Source organism: Carcharhinus amblyrhynchos, chromosome 15, assembly GCF_965287045.1.
Source record: "Carcharhinus amblyrhynchos chromosome 15, sCarAmb.v2.hapA, whole genome shotgun sequence".
Taxonomy (NCBI): domain Eukaryota; kingdom Metazoa; phylum Chordata; class Chondrichthyes; order Carcharhiniformes; family Carcharhinidae; genus Carcharhinus; species Carcharhinus amblyrhynchos.
This window is the reverse complement of record NC_137338.1, coordinates 22,241,541-22,258,884: the sequence shown is the minus strand read 5'-3', so window position 1 is coordinate 22,258,884 and position 17,344 is coordinate 22,241,541. Positions and strand designations below refer to the sequence as shown.

The 17,344-nt window shown below is 46.2% G+C and overlaps 1 protein-coding gene across 1 annotated transcript in view; it reads right to left on the bottom strand.

The window, feature by feature from the left end:
* Positions 1 to 17,344, bottom strand: part of ros1 (c-ros oncogene 1, receptor tyrosine kinase) — a 211,201-nt gene that overhangs the window by 22,641 nt on the left and 171,216 nt on the right. Inside the window, 1 exon segment of the mRNA XM_080204333.1 lies at positions 6,734 to 6,918. Within this exon segment, the coding sequence (XP_080060459.1) occupies positions 6,734 to 6,918 (185 nt within the window).

The following is a 17,344-nucleotide window of genomic DNA, read 5'->3' as shown; positions in this document are numbered from 1 at the left end:
GTGGCTGCTGCCCTGAACTTTTTTATTTCTGGCTCATTTCAGGCACCCAGCAGCAACCTTGCTGGGATCTCCCAGGCCTCCCTGCACAGATGTGTGCAGCAGGTCACAGATGCCCTGTCTGTCCTGGCAGGACAGTACACAAACTTCGATGTGGACCATGCACAGCAGGAGGCCCTGGCTCTAGGCTTTGCTGCCACAACAGGGATTCCCAGTATCCAGGGAGCAGTGGAGAGGACATATCGCCTTGTGGGCCCCACATGCAGGACCGCAGCAATTTGTCAACAGGAAAGGGTTCCACTCCCTGAATGTTCAAGTTGTCTGTGGCCATCTCATGCGGATCATGCAGGTCAATGCACGCCAGGGACTGCGCTGATGGCTTTGTGATCCGGCAGTCTCTGAAGACCAGCCCAGGCTCCCAGGACGGCTACTGGGCGACAAAGGTTACCTGCTAATGACGCCCATGCGGAGGCCCCAGATAAAAGCAGAGACCCGCTACAACGAGGCCCATGCAGCCACTAGGTCCATCGTGGCGCAGTGCATCGGCCTGCTGAAGATGCAGTTCCGCTGCTTGGACCGCTCTGGGGGGGCCTCCAGTATGACCCTGTGCTTCAAGTTTCATTATTGTTTGCTGCACTCTTCACAACAGCACCCAGCAGCAGGGAGATCAGCTGGAGCAGGAGGAGGAGCAGCAGCAAGGGGATGAGGTGGACGTCTGGCCACATGAGGAGCCAGAGGAAAGAGGGTGGGTGGTGATGGCAGGTGTCTGGCAGGGAAGGGCAGCAAGGGACGCTTTAATCGCAGCCCGCTTCACCTAGCTGGTACTGTGCCCCACGTATCAGAGACGCATTAGTCACAATTGTGAGGTGCAATTAAAAGTTTATTGTGCGCTTAACTTTACTGACAAATAAACCCTGACTACTGGTGACCTACACCTGTGCCCTCTTAATGAACTACAACTTCCTAACTTTATACAGCCTACTGCTCCTTTTAGGTGCTACCCAAGGATGCACATCAGAGGTGGAGGTGTCCAGCTGTGATGCAGGCCCCGTTGCCCCTGCTGCCCTTGACAGGGATCCCCCAGGTGGCCGGGACCTGGAGGGCCCTGGCTGATTTGCGGATAACGCTCAGATGCCCCGGTGCAAGGAAGAGGGGGAAAATCGGAAGGTCTCGGGATGTCCAGATGAAAGACCCCAGCATGGATTCAAGCCTTCCTCCATGGGATGCCAGGGTAGCTGGACTGAGCTCCAGAAGTTCTGGTGTCATCTGGCTCTGCCAGTCCTGGAAGCCCAGATGCATCTCCTCCATGGTTTGTGATCCCTCAGCCCTGGCCCTCTGAGACTGGGCTAAGCTCCGGCGATCCTCCACTACAGCATTCTGTGAGCAAGCCAGGCTCTGGAGCCCCTCAGGGTAGTCCTCTGACACTGGGCTAAGTTGTCGAGGCTCACAGCCATGGCTTGCTGTGTCTCCAGAATGATGTGGAGATGCCGGCATTGGACTGGAGTAAACACAGTAAGAAGTCTGACAACACCAGGTTTAAGGTTTAAGGTTTAAACCTGGTGTTGTCAGACTTCTTACCGTGTTTACCCCAGTCCAACGCCGGCATCTCCACATCATGATTACTATCGACACCGTAAACTGCCAGATCCAAGTGGAGAGGATCTCCAAGAAGATTGCGTGTATCAACACAGACCTTAAACCTGGTGTTGTCAGACTTCTAACTGTGTCTCCAGAATGCCAGTGAGAGTTCGAACCATGGCCAGCAGTGTTTCCCACATACCCCCGACACCCATGGCCATGGAACAACGTGCCTCTGATGTGTCGGTTCCAGTCTTGCCTGTGGCCTGCTGTGCCTCCAGGATGGCCTGGGCCCTGTCACCCATGAGGACAGGTCCCTGAGCCAGACTTTCCATTGAGATCGCCATCCTTGCAGTCTTGGTCTGAGTCTCACGCTGTATCAGTACTACCTCCTGCAACAGGACTCTGTTGGACTCCCCTAAATAGCTGTGCAGTTGCAGCATGGTTGGTGACAGCCCTTCCACAACTCCCCGGGTTTCCTGGGGCATCTCCACCAGTCTAGGGAGGAACAAACCCAGTTGGATTGGGGACACTGAATCCTGACCTCTGGCAGACCTCGGTGTGCTCGAGCCCTCAGATGTGCCCGCCTCCACCCAATGTGCAACAGCGTCTGTGATGTACACACCAGTTAGTGATCCAGAAGCTTCAACACTAAAGGTACCCACCACGGTGACAGTCTCTATGCTGGTGGGTTGTATGGTACATGCCGGTGCCACTTCATTGGTGCTGCCCTCGGAGAATTCTTCAGACCCTCCCTTCAAGGTGTCATCCAGAGGGTCACAGGAAGTTTGCTCCAGAGCAGCAGGGGTGGCGCCAACACCCAAAGGGCCAAATTCGTGGGACCAGAGCTGCAATAAGGACACACATTAGGGAAAGGGAGGTAAATCATTCTATGCAGCATCGCACTTGCTTCGAGGAGGACCTAGGTTGAGGGCTATGTTTATGCTCACTTGCATGCTGGACGCTGACCTGACTGTCTCTCACTATTCGGGATGACCTATCTCCCCCGCCAGCTCCACGGCACACTGCTCAATGCTGGTCAGCAGCCACAGGTCAGGCACACCACCACCAGTCTGGGCCCTCTCATGCTGGTTATGTATACTTTTCTCCTGTGGGAACATAAGGTGGATAGGAAGCATAATGTGTGCCTGTGTTTCGGGCACTGTGCTGGCAGTTTCAAGGAAAATGGTGACCACTGAAGGGTGCTGGTTAAGGGTGAAGGGAAGGGGTTAGATTCTGTTCCTGGGGGAAGGGTCACTTGTTGCACGCCTTTCAGGTGTCTAAGCAGGGTTGGAGATCCGTGCCAAGCATGTGCGGGGTTCCAAGGGCGATGCTCACTCACCCTTGCTGCTCAAAGATCAATATTTTTTTTCTATACTGCCGGCCAGAGCACAGTGTCAGGCTCCTGGCATTCACCGTTCCTGCCACCTCTTCCCACAATGCCGTAGCAGATGCACCGCTGGGTTGGGGCCCTGGCCAGGGAAGATCCGCTCACACCTCTCCTCCAGGACATCTTGCAAGTGTTCCTGGTCGGCCTCGGCAAATCTTGGTGCTGCTTTCCTCAAAGACATCCTCATGGTGTGACTGGCTACATGTCCATTCCTGCAGCTTATACACAGCTCTGGTTTATTAGGGGAGTGCGGGTGCAGTGAGTGTGGCCAGTCCATGGGGCCCATTGGCAACAAATCCATGAGAGAAATTTTGCAGCTGCTTTCATTTGAGTGTCATGCATTCCTCACGGTGCTGATTGGCTGCCACTCAATAAGCTGTTGTATCCAGGGTAGGTGCTATACTCAGGGCTCCCATTCAATAGAGGCTACGCTCGCAAGCTGAGGGTATGAATGGCAGCACAACGCAAGTTCTCTGCAGGGCAGCAGTGAGGTCAGTATGTTCAAAGGATGGAGGGATGGGGTACTCACGTTAACCGGATCCATGGGGACACTGGGCGAGCGGGTAGCCATGTATGTGTGGGGGAGGGAGGAGGAGGGGCCGGCAATATTTGTGTGTGGGGGGTTTGCCCCGCGATATCTGTGTTGGGAAAGTCAGTGATGTCTGTGTGTGTGGGTGAGGAGGGGGTGCCCCATGATGTCTGTGTGGTGAGAGCCTGCGATGTCTGTGTGTGTGTGTGGAGTTGGGGGGGTGCCCCACAACGTCTGTATGGGGGGGACAGCGATGTCTGTACGTGGGAGAGTGGTGGGCCAGCAATGAAGCTAGTGGTGTCTGCAAGTGGGGGGTGGGGGGGAGGAGGGGGGAGGGTGGCAGTGATGTCTGTGGGGGGACTGTGGGAGCCCAGCAATTAGGCCAGCTATGTCCGTATGGCGGCGGGACAGCAATGTCTGTGGCGGGGTTGTGGGACCCAGGAATGTCTGTGGGGGTTGAATGGCAGTGATCTGGATGCTGGGAGGTCTTTTCAGCGATCTCCCAGAGATGTGCGCATGCACGGGTTCCGGCTCATCCTGCTGATTTCAGGCTCTTTGATGTGAATAGGCCCCGCCACCCCTGAGCTTTTAATGACATTCACGATTGTGACCTCTGCATTGCACAGTGATTCGGGTCCGAAGTTGCACTGCAAAATTAGTCGTGGTTTACACCAGTTTTCTCACCAATTCAGCAGTTAGAATTGCTTTTAGGAGAATCGGGCCCTTTGGTTCCACAATTGACCTAAATACCAAGCTGATGTGTTTGTGGAATTTTGAAGTGAGCATATGCATTGAAATTGAAGGTAACTCTAGGAGCCAGGAATATAATTTAAAGAGGGAACAGTTAAAGCAAATTAATATGTGGGAGTTATTTAACAACACTTAATGGAGCACATTCCAAAGTTATGATTCTGAGAATGAAACATAACTATTTAATAAGCTAAAGAAGAAAAATCTGTCCAAATTCTGAAGGGTCAACTTGGAATGAATATGAGCGAAGATAGAAATATATTGATCATAAGTGGAAATGAGATGTGAAAAGAGATAGGAATGCTCTGTGCAACACTAAAACATCCAGTACTATAACAGCAGGAGGCCAATTAGAGAAGGGGTGAAATCATAAAGGAATCAAAATGGGATCAAAATTTAGGATAACATAAAACTGTAAAACTTCCAAGCAATTGTCCCAAGTGCTTATGCAGGAAGACACTAGCAAGCCACCCTCCTTGAAACAACTTTCCCAAGAAAATTCCGTGAATTCATGATAAATAAGAGTCACTTATGGGAAAGGTGGCAGCCATTTGGCCCATCCAGTCTATGCCAGTTTTTCATGGAGCAATCCAGTGAGTCTCACTCTCCTGATTTATCCACATGGCCCTGCAAGGTTAGTTCCTTCAAGTACCCATCCACTTTCCTTCTGAAATCATTGATCATCCTCATTTCCACTACTCTCTTGGGGGAGAAAGTTTCAGGTCATTATCGTTTACTGTGTAAAAAATGTTCTCCTCATGTACTCCCTGAATCTCTTGCCCAAAACCTTTTTGCTGTACCACCAGTCCCCCTTTCCCCCCACTCCTGTCCTTGTACTTGTAGCTAATGGGAACTATTTTTTCTTGTCCACCTTACCCATACCTGTCATAATCTTGTACGCTCTATCAGACTTTCCCCCCAATCTTTTTCACATTTGGCAGAGCAACTCCAGCGTCTCCAAGCTGACCTTGTAGCTAAAATCCCCATCCCTGGAACCATTCGGGTAAACGTCCTCTGCATCCTCACCAAAAAAAATGGCATCATGAATCCAGTGCTTATTCTTTAAGCGAGTGTAAGGCTTGTTTGCTAGGCTATTCTACCATGGAAGGCATCTGGAACATGCTGTTTCCATCATCCCTGAATCAACACGTGCATCTTCCAGCATTGAAAATCACTGAATAATCAAGAAAGGGAATCATAGCTGAATCTTTCCCCTTTGCAAGCCCTGGTCTGCTAAGGCTTTTTGAAACTTTCCTATGGGCACCTCAGCTGTCTCAGTATAAACCACACATTGTGCTCAATGCTTAACAACTTAAAAGTATTCAAGCTGCTCAATTCATGGAATTAAAAAAAACCCAGACCAACTTTCTTTGCTCAAATATAATTAGAGAATTAGGTACATTATGAAAAATATCTTCTGGAATTACTTCCATCTTCACACTTCAAAGGCTAGAAATCCAGCAACTATCTTCAAAGACAGTACATGGTTTTGTTCTGCATAATGACAAAGATCCATAGCTAGTCAGGGATCTTCAGATTCCATTGCAATGGTGGCTACACTTCAAAAGTACTTCATTGTCTATAATGTGCTTTGGGATGCTTTGCGGCTGTGAAAAGTGCTGTATAAATGCAAGTTCTTTCTCTTGCCTTTTTATGTACTTTAGCCTGTAAGTGAAAATTGTGATTATTATAACCTTTCTGAAATTAGAGGGGAGAAGGTCAACTTACAACAAAGATGCACGTAAACAAAGCCAGTCTACAATTTAAGAAGTTTCTGTCATCGGTATCGTTACATTTCTCTGTAAAGAAATCAAACTGATAAGAGGACAGCTGGTATGGATCCTTGGAATTACATTCCATGATGCAATGACCCAAGACCACTATTATTTCTGATAAAATGTATCTATACTATAGCTCCACAGTGGTCTGGCATCTGCAATAGTGACAGTGGGAAAGTCGATGTACTAGGAATGACAAAGGGCAGTGTGGGAATAAAATTCTTGACAGTAGCCACTACACAGATGTAAAAGTCAGCCTGTCATCCTCCTTAACACCTGTCAATCATTGGAACACAGTAACCACGACACCCTGCTGTAAAAAAGGCAAGTACTCTGCTGGCTGCTGATCTTCTTATAAAACCCTCACTGCAGGAAGTATGGTGGATAGGCTACCTGGGAATGCGGCTGCTTGGACAGAGTCGCCTACAGGCCTCAGCTTAAACAAACAACTGGTGAATGTTCTCTTGAAAGATGCACTCGGGACTCACAACTCAATTGGATAGCAGAACAATGGAATCGACAATGGAATTAACATCCAATTTGTATCAATTCCCATCAGGCCTAGGACAGTCATGTTATCTCTCATCTACACCACTAAGAAACACAAGGCTGCCATTTCTAACCCTTAAGAGGACAAAGCTATGTTAACCCCCTTTCCTATTTAGGGATTACAATACTGTTAGCTGTTCGGCCTAACCATGGAGCATTTACCTTCAAATGCTTGATTGACAATACCCTGGGAGATGTCACTGTTCCTGTAGTCGTCACAGTGGTACACAAGAGCATTCTGATCGCCTTGGGGGCTGCTTTTTAGGTGTTCCAGGCAGCTTTCAATGTATTGGAATGACGGCCTCTTGTGGGGTTCACGTGTCCAACACTTCAGCGTCAGCTGGTGACTGTTTCAGGGACAAGGAAAGATGATCACCGTGGATAAGGAGAAAGCTAACTTCATTACCCAAAAGACCGTGTGTGGAATGTCAACTTTATAATAGCAGTGACAGCTTTTCACTTTTTTTTCTGATAATCACAAAAGGTTCTTTGACAGTTATAAAATGGATCTTTGTTTGTTTCATTTAGGAGCACTGCATACATTTGTAAATGCTCAGCATTAGTCACATTCCACTGACTGCCACACTCAAGCTCGAGCCAAATTTCGTTCTAACATGTAGAGAGAAACGTAATGTAATCCAGGCAAATTTAGAAGCTACTCAACAATGTCTTCAAGAAATACATAACACAAATCTGAGGAATTATTATCATGTACTGATACTTTGCAAAATCCATCATATTTGTAACATCGCTGAAATAATTAAAATACCATGAGAAGTTAGGTTGAGCATCATAATGAGGTATTTAGGCTGTAATCATTTTTTCTCAAAAAACCCCCTAAAAAATAAATGAATACTGATGTGCAATTAGATATCCTGACGGAAATACACAGAAACAAGATTTGGTTTTCTAGATGTTTGTGGCAATGTTGAAAGACACAGATTGGCGCATGATGAGAATGATTGACATTCTAGGCTGTGCCATTTCATTTAACACAGAACCTGAACAGAAATCAATAGTGAATACCACAGAGCAAGCACTCTCCAGGACTTCGTAACTAGTTTGATAAAGTTTCACAATAGTGCCCTGAAATGACTTGTAGCGCAAATGCTGATGCTAATGAAAACCAGTGAATACAGATTTACATTTTTAACCACATGGAGAAATTACTGAAAAAAACAACTAATCAGCAAAGCTTAAGTTTATTTATTAGTGTCACAAGTAAGGTTTACATGAACACTGCAAGGAAGTTACTGCAAAAATCCCCTAGTCGCCATGCTCCAGCACCTGTTTGGGTACACGGAGGGAGAATTTGGCATGGCCAATGCACCTAACCAGCACATTTTTTGGATTGTGGGAGAAAATCGGAGCACCCGGAGGAAACCCACGCAGGCACAGCGAGACCGTGCAAACTCCCCACAGACACTGACGTAAGCCAGGAATCAAATCCGGGTCCCTAGCGCTGTGCGACAGCAGTACTGATCACGGTGCCACCATGTAGGGTATTACCATTTCAATATAGTAGAAGTGAAAGCTTTGCCTCCATCAGAAAATATAGTTTTTGTTAATACTTTATATAGCTGTATTAATATACCATTGCTATAGCTGTACATCAATTCAAATCAGCTTTAGTACTGAATTACATCGTTAACGTATATTTAGTCCTAAAATTCTGAGGAGTTATGTGGTCAATATCATAGATATATACAATACAGTTGCTTTTACCCAATCACTGTTTTGAATCCAACAGTTGTCATATTCACTGATATTAAGACAACACTGTTATTCACCACTGTTCATCAACCCCATTCTATAAAGTTATCATACGAAAATTCAAACAATGAATTAAGAGGAGTGGGCCACTTGCACCTTTTGAGCCTCCCCTTTTGAGCCTGCTCCGCCATTCAAAAAGATCATCACTGATTTGATTGTAATCTCAACTCCACATTCCTGCCTAACCCTAATAACCTTTCACCCCTTTGCTTATCAAGGATCTCTACCTACTGCCTTAAAATATTCAAAGATTCCACTTCCACTACCTTTTGAAGAGAGTTCTAAAGATTCATGACCCTCAGAGAACAAAAATGATCAATGATCTCTCTTAAATGGGTGATCCTTTATTTTTAAACAATGACCCCTAGTTCTATATTCACCAATCCTGTCAAGACCCTCAGGATCTTGTACGTTTCAATAATGCTGCCTATAACTCTTCCAAACTCCAGAGGATGTAAGCCTTGCCTGCCAAGCTTTCCTCACAAGACAACCTGCTCATTTCAGGTATTAATCTAGTGAGCCTTCTCTGAGCTGCTTCCAACATAACCTCCTTATTTTCACATTCAGTTTCCTCACAATAAACGATAACATTCTATTATGTTTTCTAATTACTTGCTGCATCTGCAAAAATCTAATATTTTGTGACTCACGCACTAGGACACCCAGATCCCTCTGCATCTCAGCATTTTGCAACTCTCATTGTTTAACATATGAGAAAAAATAAACTGCTGTGAATGCTTTCCAGTGAGGTGAAAATTCTGAAAGTCTGTTGTAAAATAACCACTGGTTGGCTATAGAGGGGACAAATGTCACTGTGACACCAAATGCTCAGATTCTCCAGCCTGCTGAGTTATCAATGTCAGCCACAGTTCTGGGAGGAGGCACCAAGCAAAGTTCAGTGACCACCACACCATTTTTTTTTTAGCATTTCTTCACGCACACATTTTTTCCCTTTGGGGAATACTGGGGGAAGTAGAGGAAAGATTCACGAGTTGATTATCAGCCCGTCCTTCCATGTCCAACAAGTCCTTGCAGTGGGCTTGAACCTGGACTTCTGGTCGAGAGATAGGGATGCTACCACCATACCATAAGGTATGCCCAGTGAGTAAGTGATGTGAAACAGCAGGGGAAGAATCTTAGACCTAAAATACAATACTGCCTTCACATGGCAGACAAAAAAGGATGGCAGTTTAGCTATCCATCCAGTGACCTCCCGGGAGGTCAAATTGGGAAATAATATTCCTCCCAGAGCAGATTTTATTGGGCAGATTGATGTGATGTGTTCCATGTTTGAGATTGGTGGTGACGATTACAATTTGGGTCCTCCACTTGTGGAGCAGGTGAACACATTGTCCATACCAGAACCAGTCGAATGTTATCAACTGCCTTTGGGGGTTGGACCTCTGCTAACAGGTCAGCGATGAGATGGTAGTGGAATATACTAAATATGCCCCACATTTTGATAATAGGTAGATGATCAACTGCATAAATACTGTAAAAAATATATTTGTGATTTCATTAGTTTACTTCAACATCTATATGACGTGCCTAGCACCAAGTCTCAGAAATTTGTTCATGCCAATGTGATAGCCCTGCTGACACAGGCACCAATGCCCAGGAAGACAAGCAGGATACGAGCAACCTGAACCTACTAGAAAATTACCCCCAGACCTAGTGCCTTTGCCCCATTCTGGAGCAGGTAGGGCCAATGCTTCATCTGAATAACAACAGCACCAGGAACGAACACAGGGCCCTATTTTACTATCAAGTTGTGCCTGTTTTCAGGAGCGAAAACTTGGTAAAATTGGGCGTGAGGTGAATAGAGCGATCCATGCCCACCTCCATGCCAGTTCTCCCTTTACCAAGGCCCGAAAATGGCCGCAACCGGGACTGTGCCCAAAACAGGCACGACAGCCATTTCATTGCATTTGCATGCACTTAAATTGACTTAATGGGCTGCACGCCCAACCTTACTGACACTTCCCCCTTCACCACTGCATTCACCCATCCAGAATCAGCACGAAACAGACATGCTCTATATAAGTCCAATTCAGGCACTATAATTAATGAGGAGGTAGGTGCCTAGCATCCAACGGCTCTCTGCTCGAGATCGGTGGGGGTTGAGGGGGGCGGGGGGTGGTCTGCTGCCACTCTACCTGAGATCAGTGAGGGGAGGGGGGGAAGGGGTGGAGGGAACCACAATCAGTCTGGGTGGGGTGATAAGGGTGTCAGTAATGTTGTGGGGGTGGGGCAATGTCTGTGGAGGCCGGGGGGAGATATTATCCCGCCCGGGAGGGGAGCCACATTCTATCATTTTTTTTTCTGCGCATGTGCAGTTGGAGGGAGGCACTGATCTGAGCTGCAGGATTTTGGGCGCGTTAAGCCCCACCCACAGGCTTGTGCAGCGTGATTCAGAATCATTAATTTTTTTCAGGCAGAGTGTGTATAGGGGTGTCTGAGAACGGGTCTAAAAGTCAGATCTGTAACACTCCCAGTTTCAAGTCCACCCAGCACTTAGAATCAAACTGATAAAATAGGGCCCACAGTTTCCTTTCGTAGAAGTTGACCTACCTGTGAACCCCACCCAAAATACTTGGTCTTTATCCTGGGTGGAGCTCTCATCACATCAACGTCAGCTAAAAAATGAAACTCAGGTTGAACTTGGTCCAGAAACTCTTTGGAATCAGAATTCCAGAACACTTTGCATTGTAACACGCACCCAGTTCGGGTTTACTGCAAATTACTGGTCTGCTTCAGGGTTGTAAATTTGCCACATAAAGCTCACTGATATGCAGCTATCTGGTTCCTTAACTTTAAAGTTTATCTATAAGTGTCACAGTAGGTTTACATTAACACTGCAATGAAGTAACTGTGAAAATCCCCTTATCGCCACACTCCGGTACCTATTCAAGTACATTGAAGGAAAATTTAGCACGGCCAATGCACCTAACCAGCACATAGAATCATCGAATCCTACAGTGGATAAGGAGGCTATTCAGCCCAAGGAATCTGCACTAACCACAATCCCATCCAGCCCTATCCCCATAACCCCATGTATTTACCCTGCTAGTTCCCCAACACTAAAGGGTAATTTAGCACGGCCAATCCACCTAACCCGCATATCTTTGGACTGTGAGAGGAAACTGGAGCACCCGGAGGAAACTCACGCAGACGTGGGCAGAACATGCAGACTACACACAGTCAGTGACCCAAGCCGGGAATTGAACCCGGCTCCCTGGCGCTATGAGGCAGCAGCGCTAATCACTATGCCACTGTGCTGCCACGAGGAAGGTGTCAGGGACACTAAATTTCATTCCAACTGAGTGGCTCCCGATGATACCTTACATTGTCCTCGCTGCTTTGATGATATTCTCCTTGAGATGAAGAAAATATTGGGCAACACCTACTTTCCCATTGACTAATACTTGAAAATCCATCACAAAAACACTTAACATTGTGCCAGACAATTTGTTTTTGAATAACAAAACACAACCAAATTTTCCAAACTCAAAGTTAATCATTTTAAAAAATCACAATAGCTGGATTAAATTTATCCACTAGATTATTTTCTATTCCTTTAATATCTTTATTGAAGATTTCACTTCATTCACTAAAAATATGACTTGGATTTCACTTATTTATTTATTTACTGAGGACCGGGACTGTTACACGAGGGCCACTCCTTTAGTTCCATGGATGTTATGCTATCCAGCGCACTGGCCAACAATCCTCCCTCAGTCAACACCATAAAACCATCCATCACAGCACAATCTGTGGGACCTTTCATTGCCCAATGTGGCTACCAATTTGTGCAATGAAACAACCATAATTAATTAGCTGTGGAATTTTTGGGACATACTAATATCATGAAAATCCACCTCTGACACGCAAGTTTCTTCTAAACAAGAACAGCAACAGACGTCAATGAGTCAAAATCGTGGCACTCCCTTCCTAACAGCACAGTGGATGTACCTACATCACGTGGACTGCAGCAGTTCAAGAAGATGGTTCACGCCCACTTTCTCAAGGGAAATTAGGGATGGGCATAAATACTGGCCTAGCCAGCGACGCCCACATGCCAGGATAGAATTTTAAAAATGTACGTTAAAAACATAAACAATTATTTACCTTTCTTAGGTTAAAAGCTGCAACAACATTTCAGTTTATCTTTTGGAAAATGATGTGGAGAAAATTGAACAATGAATTTGGGTAGGTTTCCAAATAAACTTTTAACTATCATTTATTAACTTTTTACTCAGGCGCTGGGATTCCACCAGCGAGCCAAATCCAACATTCAAATCACAAGCTCTGCCAGACCTCAACGATGACAGCAGACAACATGATTTCTGCCTCCCTTCGCCAGGCCGCTAAGCTTGAGCACCTCGCACCCAGGACTGTCAGTTTACAGGAAGACCACCCCAAGAAAATTCCCTCCAGAATCACCAATGTTTAGAACCTTCTCCAGAGCAGCTCGCCTTTCTCATGTAGGCACCCACCAGGTGCCCAACTCCAATGCATACAGTTGCAGTGTCAAGCCTCAGCTTCAGAATACAATCATAGAATCCTACAGCACAAAGAGGCCATGTGGCCCATCAAGTCTGCTCCAACCACAATCCCACCCAGGCCCTATCCCCATAACCCCATGCATTTAGCCTAGCTAGTCCCCCAGACAGCCAGGAGCAATTTAGCATGGCCAACCCACCTAACCCACACATCTTTGTACTATGGGAAGAAACCGGAGCACCCGGAGGAAACACACACAGACACGCAAGCTCCACACAGCTACTGACCCAAGCTGGCAATCGAACCCGGGTCCCTGGCGCTGTGAGGAAGCAGTGCTAACCATTGTGCCACCATGCCACCCTGGTGGCAACATTTGGCAATGAAACAACCACAATTAATTAGCTGCGGAATTTTTCAATGAAATATTTAAAAATAGCAACAGATGAAATAATTTGAGTGCAATGGTTACTCACTTGTTGTTTTCACAGTGTATTTGGTAAAACCATTCGTAGATCCCCAAAACACTATGGGTGAAATCTTACCAAAAAATGTTGGGTCTGGCACAAAAAAAAACAAAGCGCTTCCTGCTGATGACGCCAGCGTGTTTTTGGGCCTAATCTTCTGCCTCATCAGTTATTATTTTTATGCACACAAGTTTCACGCTTCTCCTGTGGCATGTCCTCTCTGATTCACCTGCCCTGCAGTGACTCAACGGCTGCAAGCACTGGGGAGCCCCATATAAATGGCTCTCCAGCATATTCTTCCACAATGGAACATTGGAAGAACATGGGAATGGCAGCCAAGAAGCCAGCACTGCGTTTTTCAGAGACAGTCTACATCAGGATGCTGGGTGGGTGGAACAGAGGTGGAAACGCCTTCCACTCCCGCTCCAGGGGACAGCCTTCCAGCAGGCTCACCATCCCTGCTTGGAGTACAATGGCAGCCCTGGGGTCAGAGCAAGTGCACTGTGGAAGATGAATGATCTTCGCTGCCTGTGTGTGGGTTCCAATGACACTGCAGTCATCCTCCCCCATTGTGTGAGGCCCTCCAGGTCGCATGAGGGGAGATGCAGCCCATTTCTGAACCCCCCCCCCCCCCGCCCTGACAGACCACTTGTCATGGGAGGTAACTCACAGTCACCCCCAATGCTAAGCCTCTTGTTTTCAAGTCACCCCGCCCTCTTGCCAGCCCCCACGAAGGAAAGGAACTGGATGGAGGACAAGGGAAGCACTGTCTGTTTATCAGCCATCACAACCCCGTTAAAGGAAGGAGCACTCTGAAATGAAGGGAAGGCAAGGCCTGCGGGTGGCCTCACCCGGCCCCTCTCTCCAAAATGTTGATTCTGGGATACCTACACCTAATGAGAAACATGATAAAAATACATCTCTTCAAGGCTCAGCATCATCATGGGGCAGCACGATGGCACAGTGATTAGCACTGCTCCTTCACCAGAGACCCAGGTTCAATTCCAATCTAGGGTGACTGTTTGTCTGCAGTCTGCACATTCACACTGTGTCTGCGTGGGTTTCCTCCAGGTGCTCCAGTTTCCGCCCACAGTCCAAAAAATGTGCAGGTTAGGTGGATTGGCATTTAGTGCTAAATTGACATTTAGCGTCCAAAGATATGTAGGTTAGAGGGATTAGTTGGGTAAATACATGGGATTACAGGGAGAATCAGTGCATGCTCGATGGGCCGAATGGCCTCATTCTGCACTGGAGGGATTCCATGACCAGAATGTGAGGCTGCTGATACCCCATGCCAGTCCGTAATGTGCATTCTCAACTTTCCGTTTAAAATGCAGCCTGGCCAATGAAATAGAAACTGAATAAACCACCCTGAATATACACCGGGCAATTTCAACAACAGGACTGGAACCAGTACAGAGTCAATCCTGCAAGCTAGTCTTCAAAATAAATAAGCCATTAATTTGAGATATTCAGTATCATACCTATTGATTGACTTGCATTTTGGTTATGAAGATTCACTCGAAGTTGGGGTAACTTTTCGGCTCCATTCTGTGCAGGCACTAATCCTGCTATGGCTGGAAACTCACACAAGAGGGTCAAAATGGGATTTGCAACGGGAGATCTCAGGACAAGACGGGACGGGATGGGATGGGATGGGGCAGGAACCCCACCCCCTCCCCCCATCCTAGCTGGCAACATCATTAGGTTCATGCCCAGTGAGGATGTGAACCTGAATACCATTCATTTAAATATATTTAAATATTCAAAACCATCATATTTTCCAGAAAAATCATACATTCCCAATCACCGGCATGACATAACGCCGGTGGGAATCTATACTGGTCTCCAAAAATGGAGACCAGGGATGGTGACCAGGCCAGGGGCTCAGAGGCCAGTGTAGAGCTAGGATGGTTAGGGTCATGTCAAAGCAGTGTCCTGGCAGGGCCCACAGGAGAAACACATTGGTTTTCAATCCGAGAAAATTGTGTTCATTGCCTTTTCAATCATAGTACCACATGACATAGAACCTTACACAAAATGGATTTTAGCAACCTTGGTGTACTGCTAGCGGGTTACTCTGAAATGTGAACGAGGAAAGCTATTGAAACTTTCAATTAAGCTGTACAACCTTCATGTTTGAAAGGCAAATGTATCACAAAGCCGATAAGATGGAATATACTTTACTAAAGACACACAGTGCCCAGGTCACTTTTCCAGTGTCTAGCAGATTTATTGAACGTCATTGAGAAATAAAGCAGTCCTAATATTACACTGGGATTTACAATATTTTCCAAGTCTGGTCTCAGAGTAATAAACAGCAATCCAAGTAAAACAAAGGCAAACTGTGAGCAATTTTGCCATTCACCTACTACCAGGAAGAATATTGCAATCTTGACTCTCAGGGCCACAGTAAAGACTATTTACATCCCACTGTGCATTCCAGGATAGGTTTAACACAGCAGTAAATGAATACCACCAGTAAGAACACAACATTTATACAGTTATCAGGCAACAATTCAGTTGAGTAGTTCTACATATTCTGACATTCTGAACCTCGATGTAACCACCCTTATGAGTCACAGCTGGTCCAAGTTCCAGTCCTGCCAACAGACTCCAGATAACACATTTAATATTTTATACGTGTAACAAATCCAACTATTAAATACTTACTGTTGCAATATGATAAATCATGACAAAATGCTAATATTTTTTCTAACGTTGACACTTATTCCAGTGAATCAATTGTAATACATGCAACATGCTTGAACTGCAGGAGGAAAATTTGCTGACTTCTATTGAGCATGGTGAGTGGATTACCAGTCTGCTTTGTTGCTGAGGTCAGTCAAACTGCATAACGATAAATCAAGTTATAATTTTTCTGTATATTTTGATTAAATTAGGCTGTTCAGCATTGTGTACATTTTTGCCTGATTCTAACTCATCAACAAAGCACCTTGAGTCATGGTTGCTAAAGCACCTGTGCCACTCTCTGCAGCTAATAACACAATATGCCTAGATTATAAAGCTGTCCATCTTGTGCGACATGATGCAAATATTGTATTATGGGAAATGTTGTCACAAATGTTGTCGGAAGCAAGTTGGCACAATGGTTAACACTACTGCCTCACTGCGCCAAGCACCTAGGTTCGATTCTGGCCTCAGGTGACTGTCTGGAGTTTGCGCGTTCTCCCCATGTCTGCGTGAGTTTCTTCCCACACTCCAAAGATGTGCAGGTTACGCTGACTGGCCATGCTAAATTGCTCCTTAGTTTCAGGGGGATTGGCACGGTAAATACCTGGGGTTATGGGGATAGGGTCTATGTGGGATCGTTATCAGTGCAGGCTCGATGGGTTGAATGGCGTGTTTCTGCACAATAGGGGTTCTATGATTCTAATTCTAAAGAACATAAGAACATAAGAAATAGGAGCAGGAGTAGGCCAACTAGCCCTTCGAGCCTGCCCTGCCATTCAATAAGATCATGGCTGATCTGTCGTGGCTCAGTTCCACTTTCCCGCCCTCTCCCCATAACCCTTAATCCCCTCTCTTATCAAAAACCCATCAACCCGCGTCTTAAAAATATTTAGCGAGGCAGCCTCCAGCACTTCAACAGGCAGAGAATTCCAGAGATTCACCACCCTTTGAGTGAAGAAGTTCCTCCTCAACTCCGTTCTAAACCGCACCCCCCTTTATCTTGAGACTGTGCCCCCTAGTCCTACTATCCTTTCTGAACGGGAAGAGTCTCTCCACCTCTATCCTATCCATCCCATTCATCATCTTATACGTCTCAATGAGATCTCCCCTCATTCTTCTAAACTCTAATGAGTACAAGCCTAATTTATTCAGCCTCTCCTCATAGCTCAACCCCCTCAACTCCGGCATCAGCCTAGTAAACCTCCTCTGCACTCCCTCCAAGGCCAAAATATCCTTGCGTAAGTACGGCGCCCAAAACTGCACACAGTACTCCAGCTGCAGCCTCACCAATGCCCTATACAGCCGCAGCAAGACCTCCCTACTTTTATATTCAATCCCC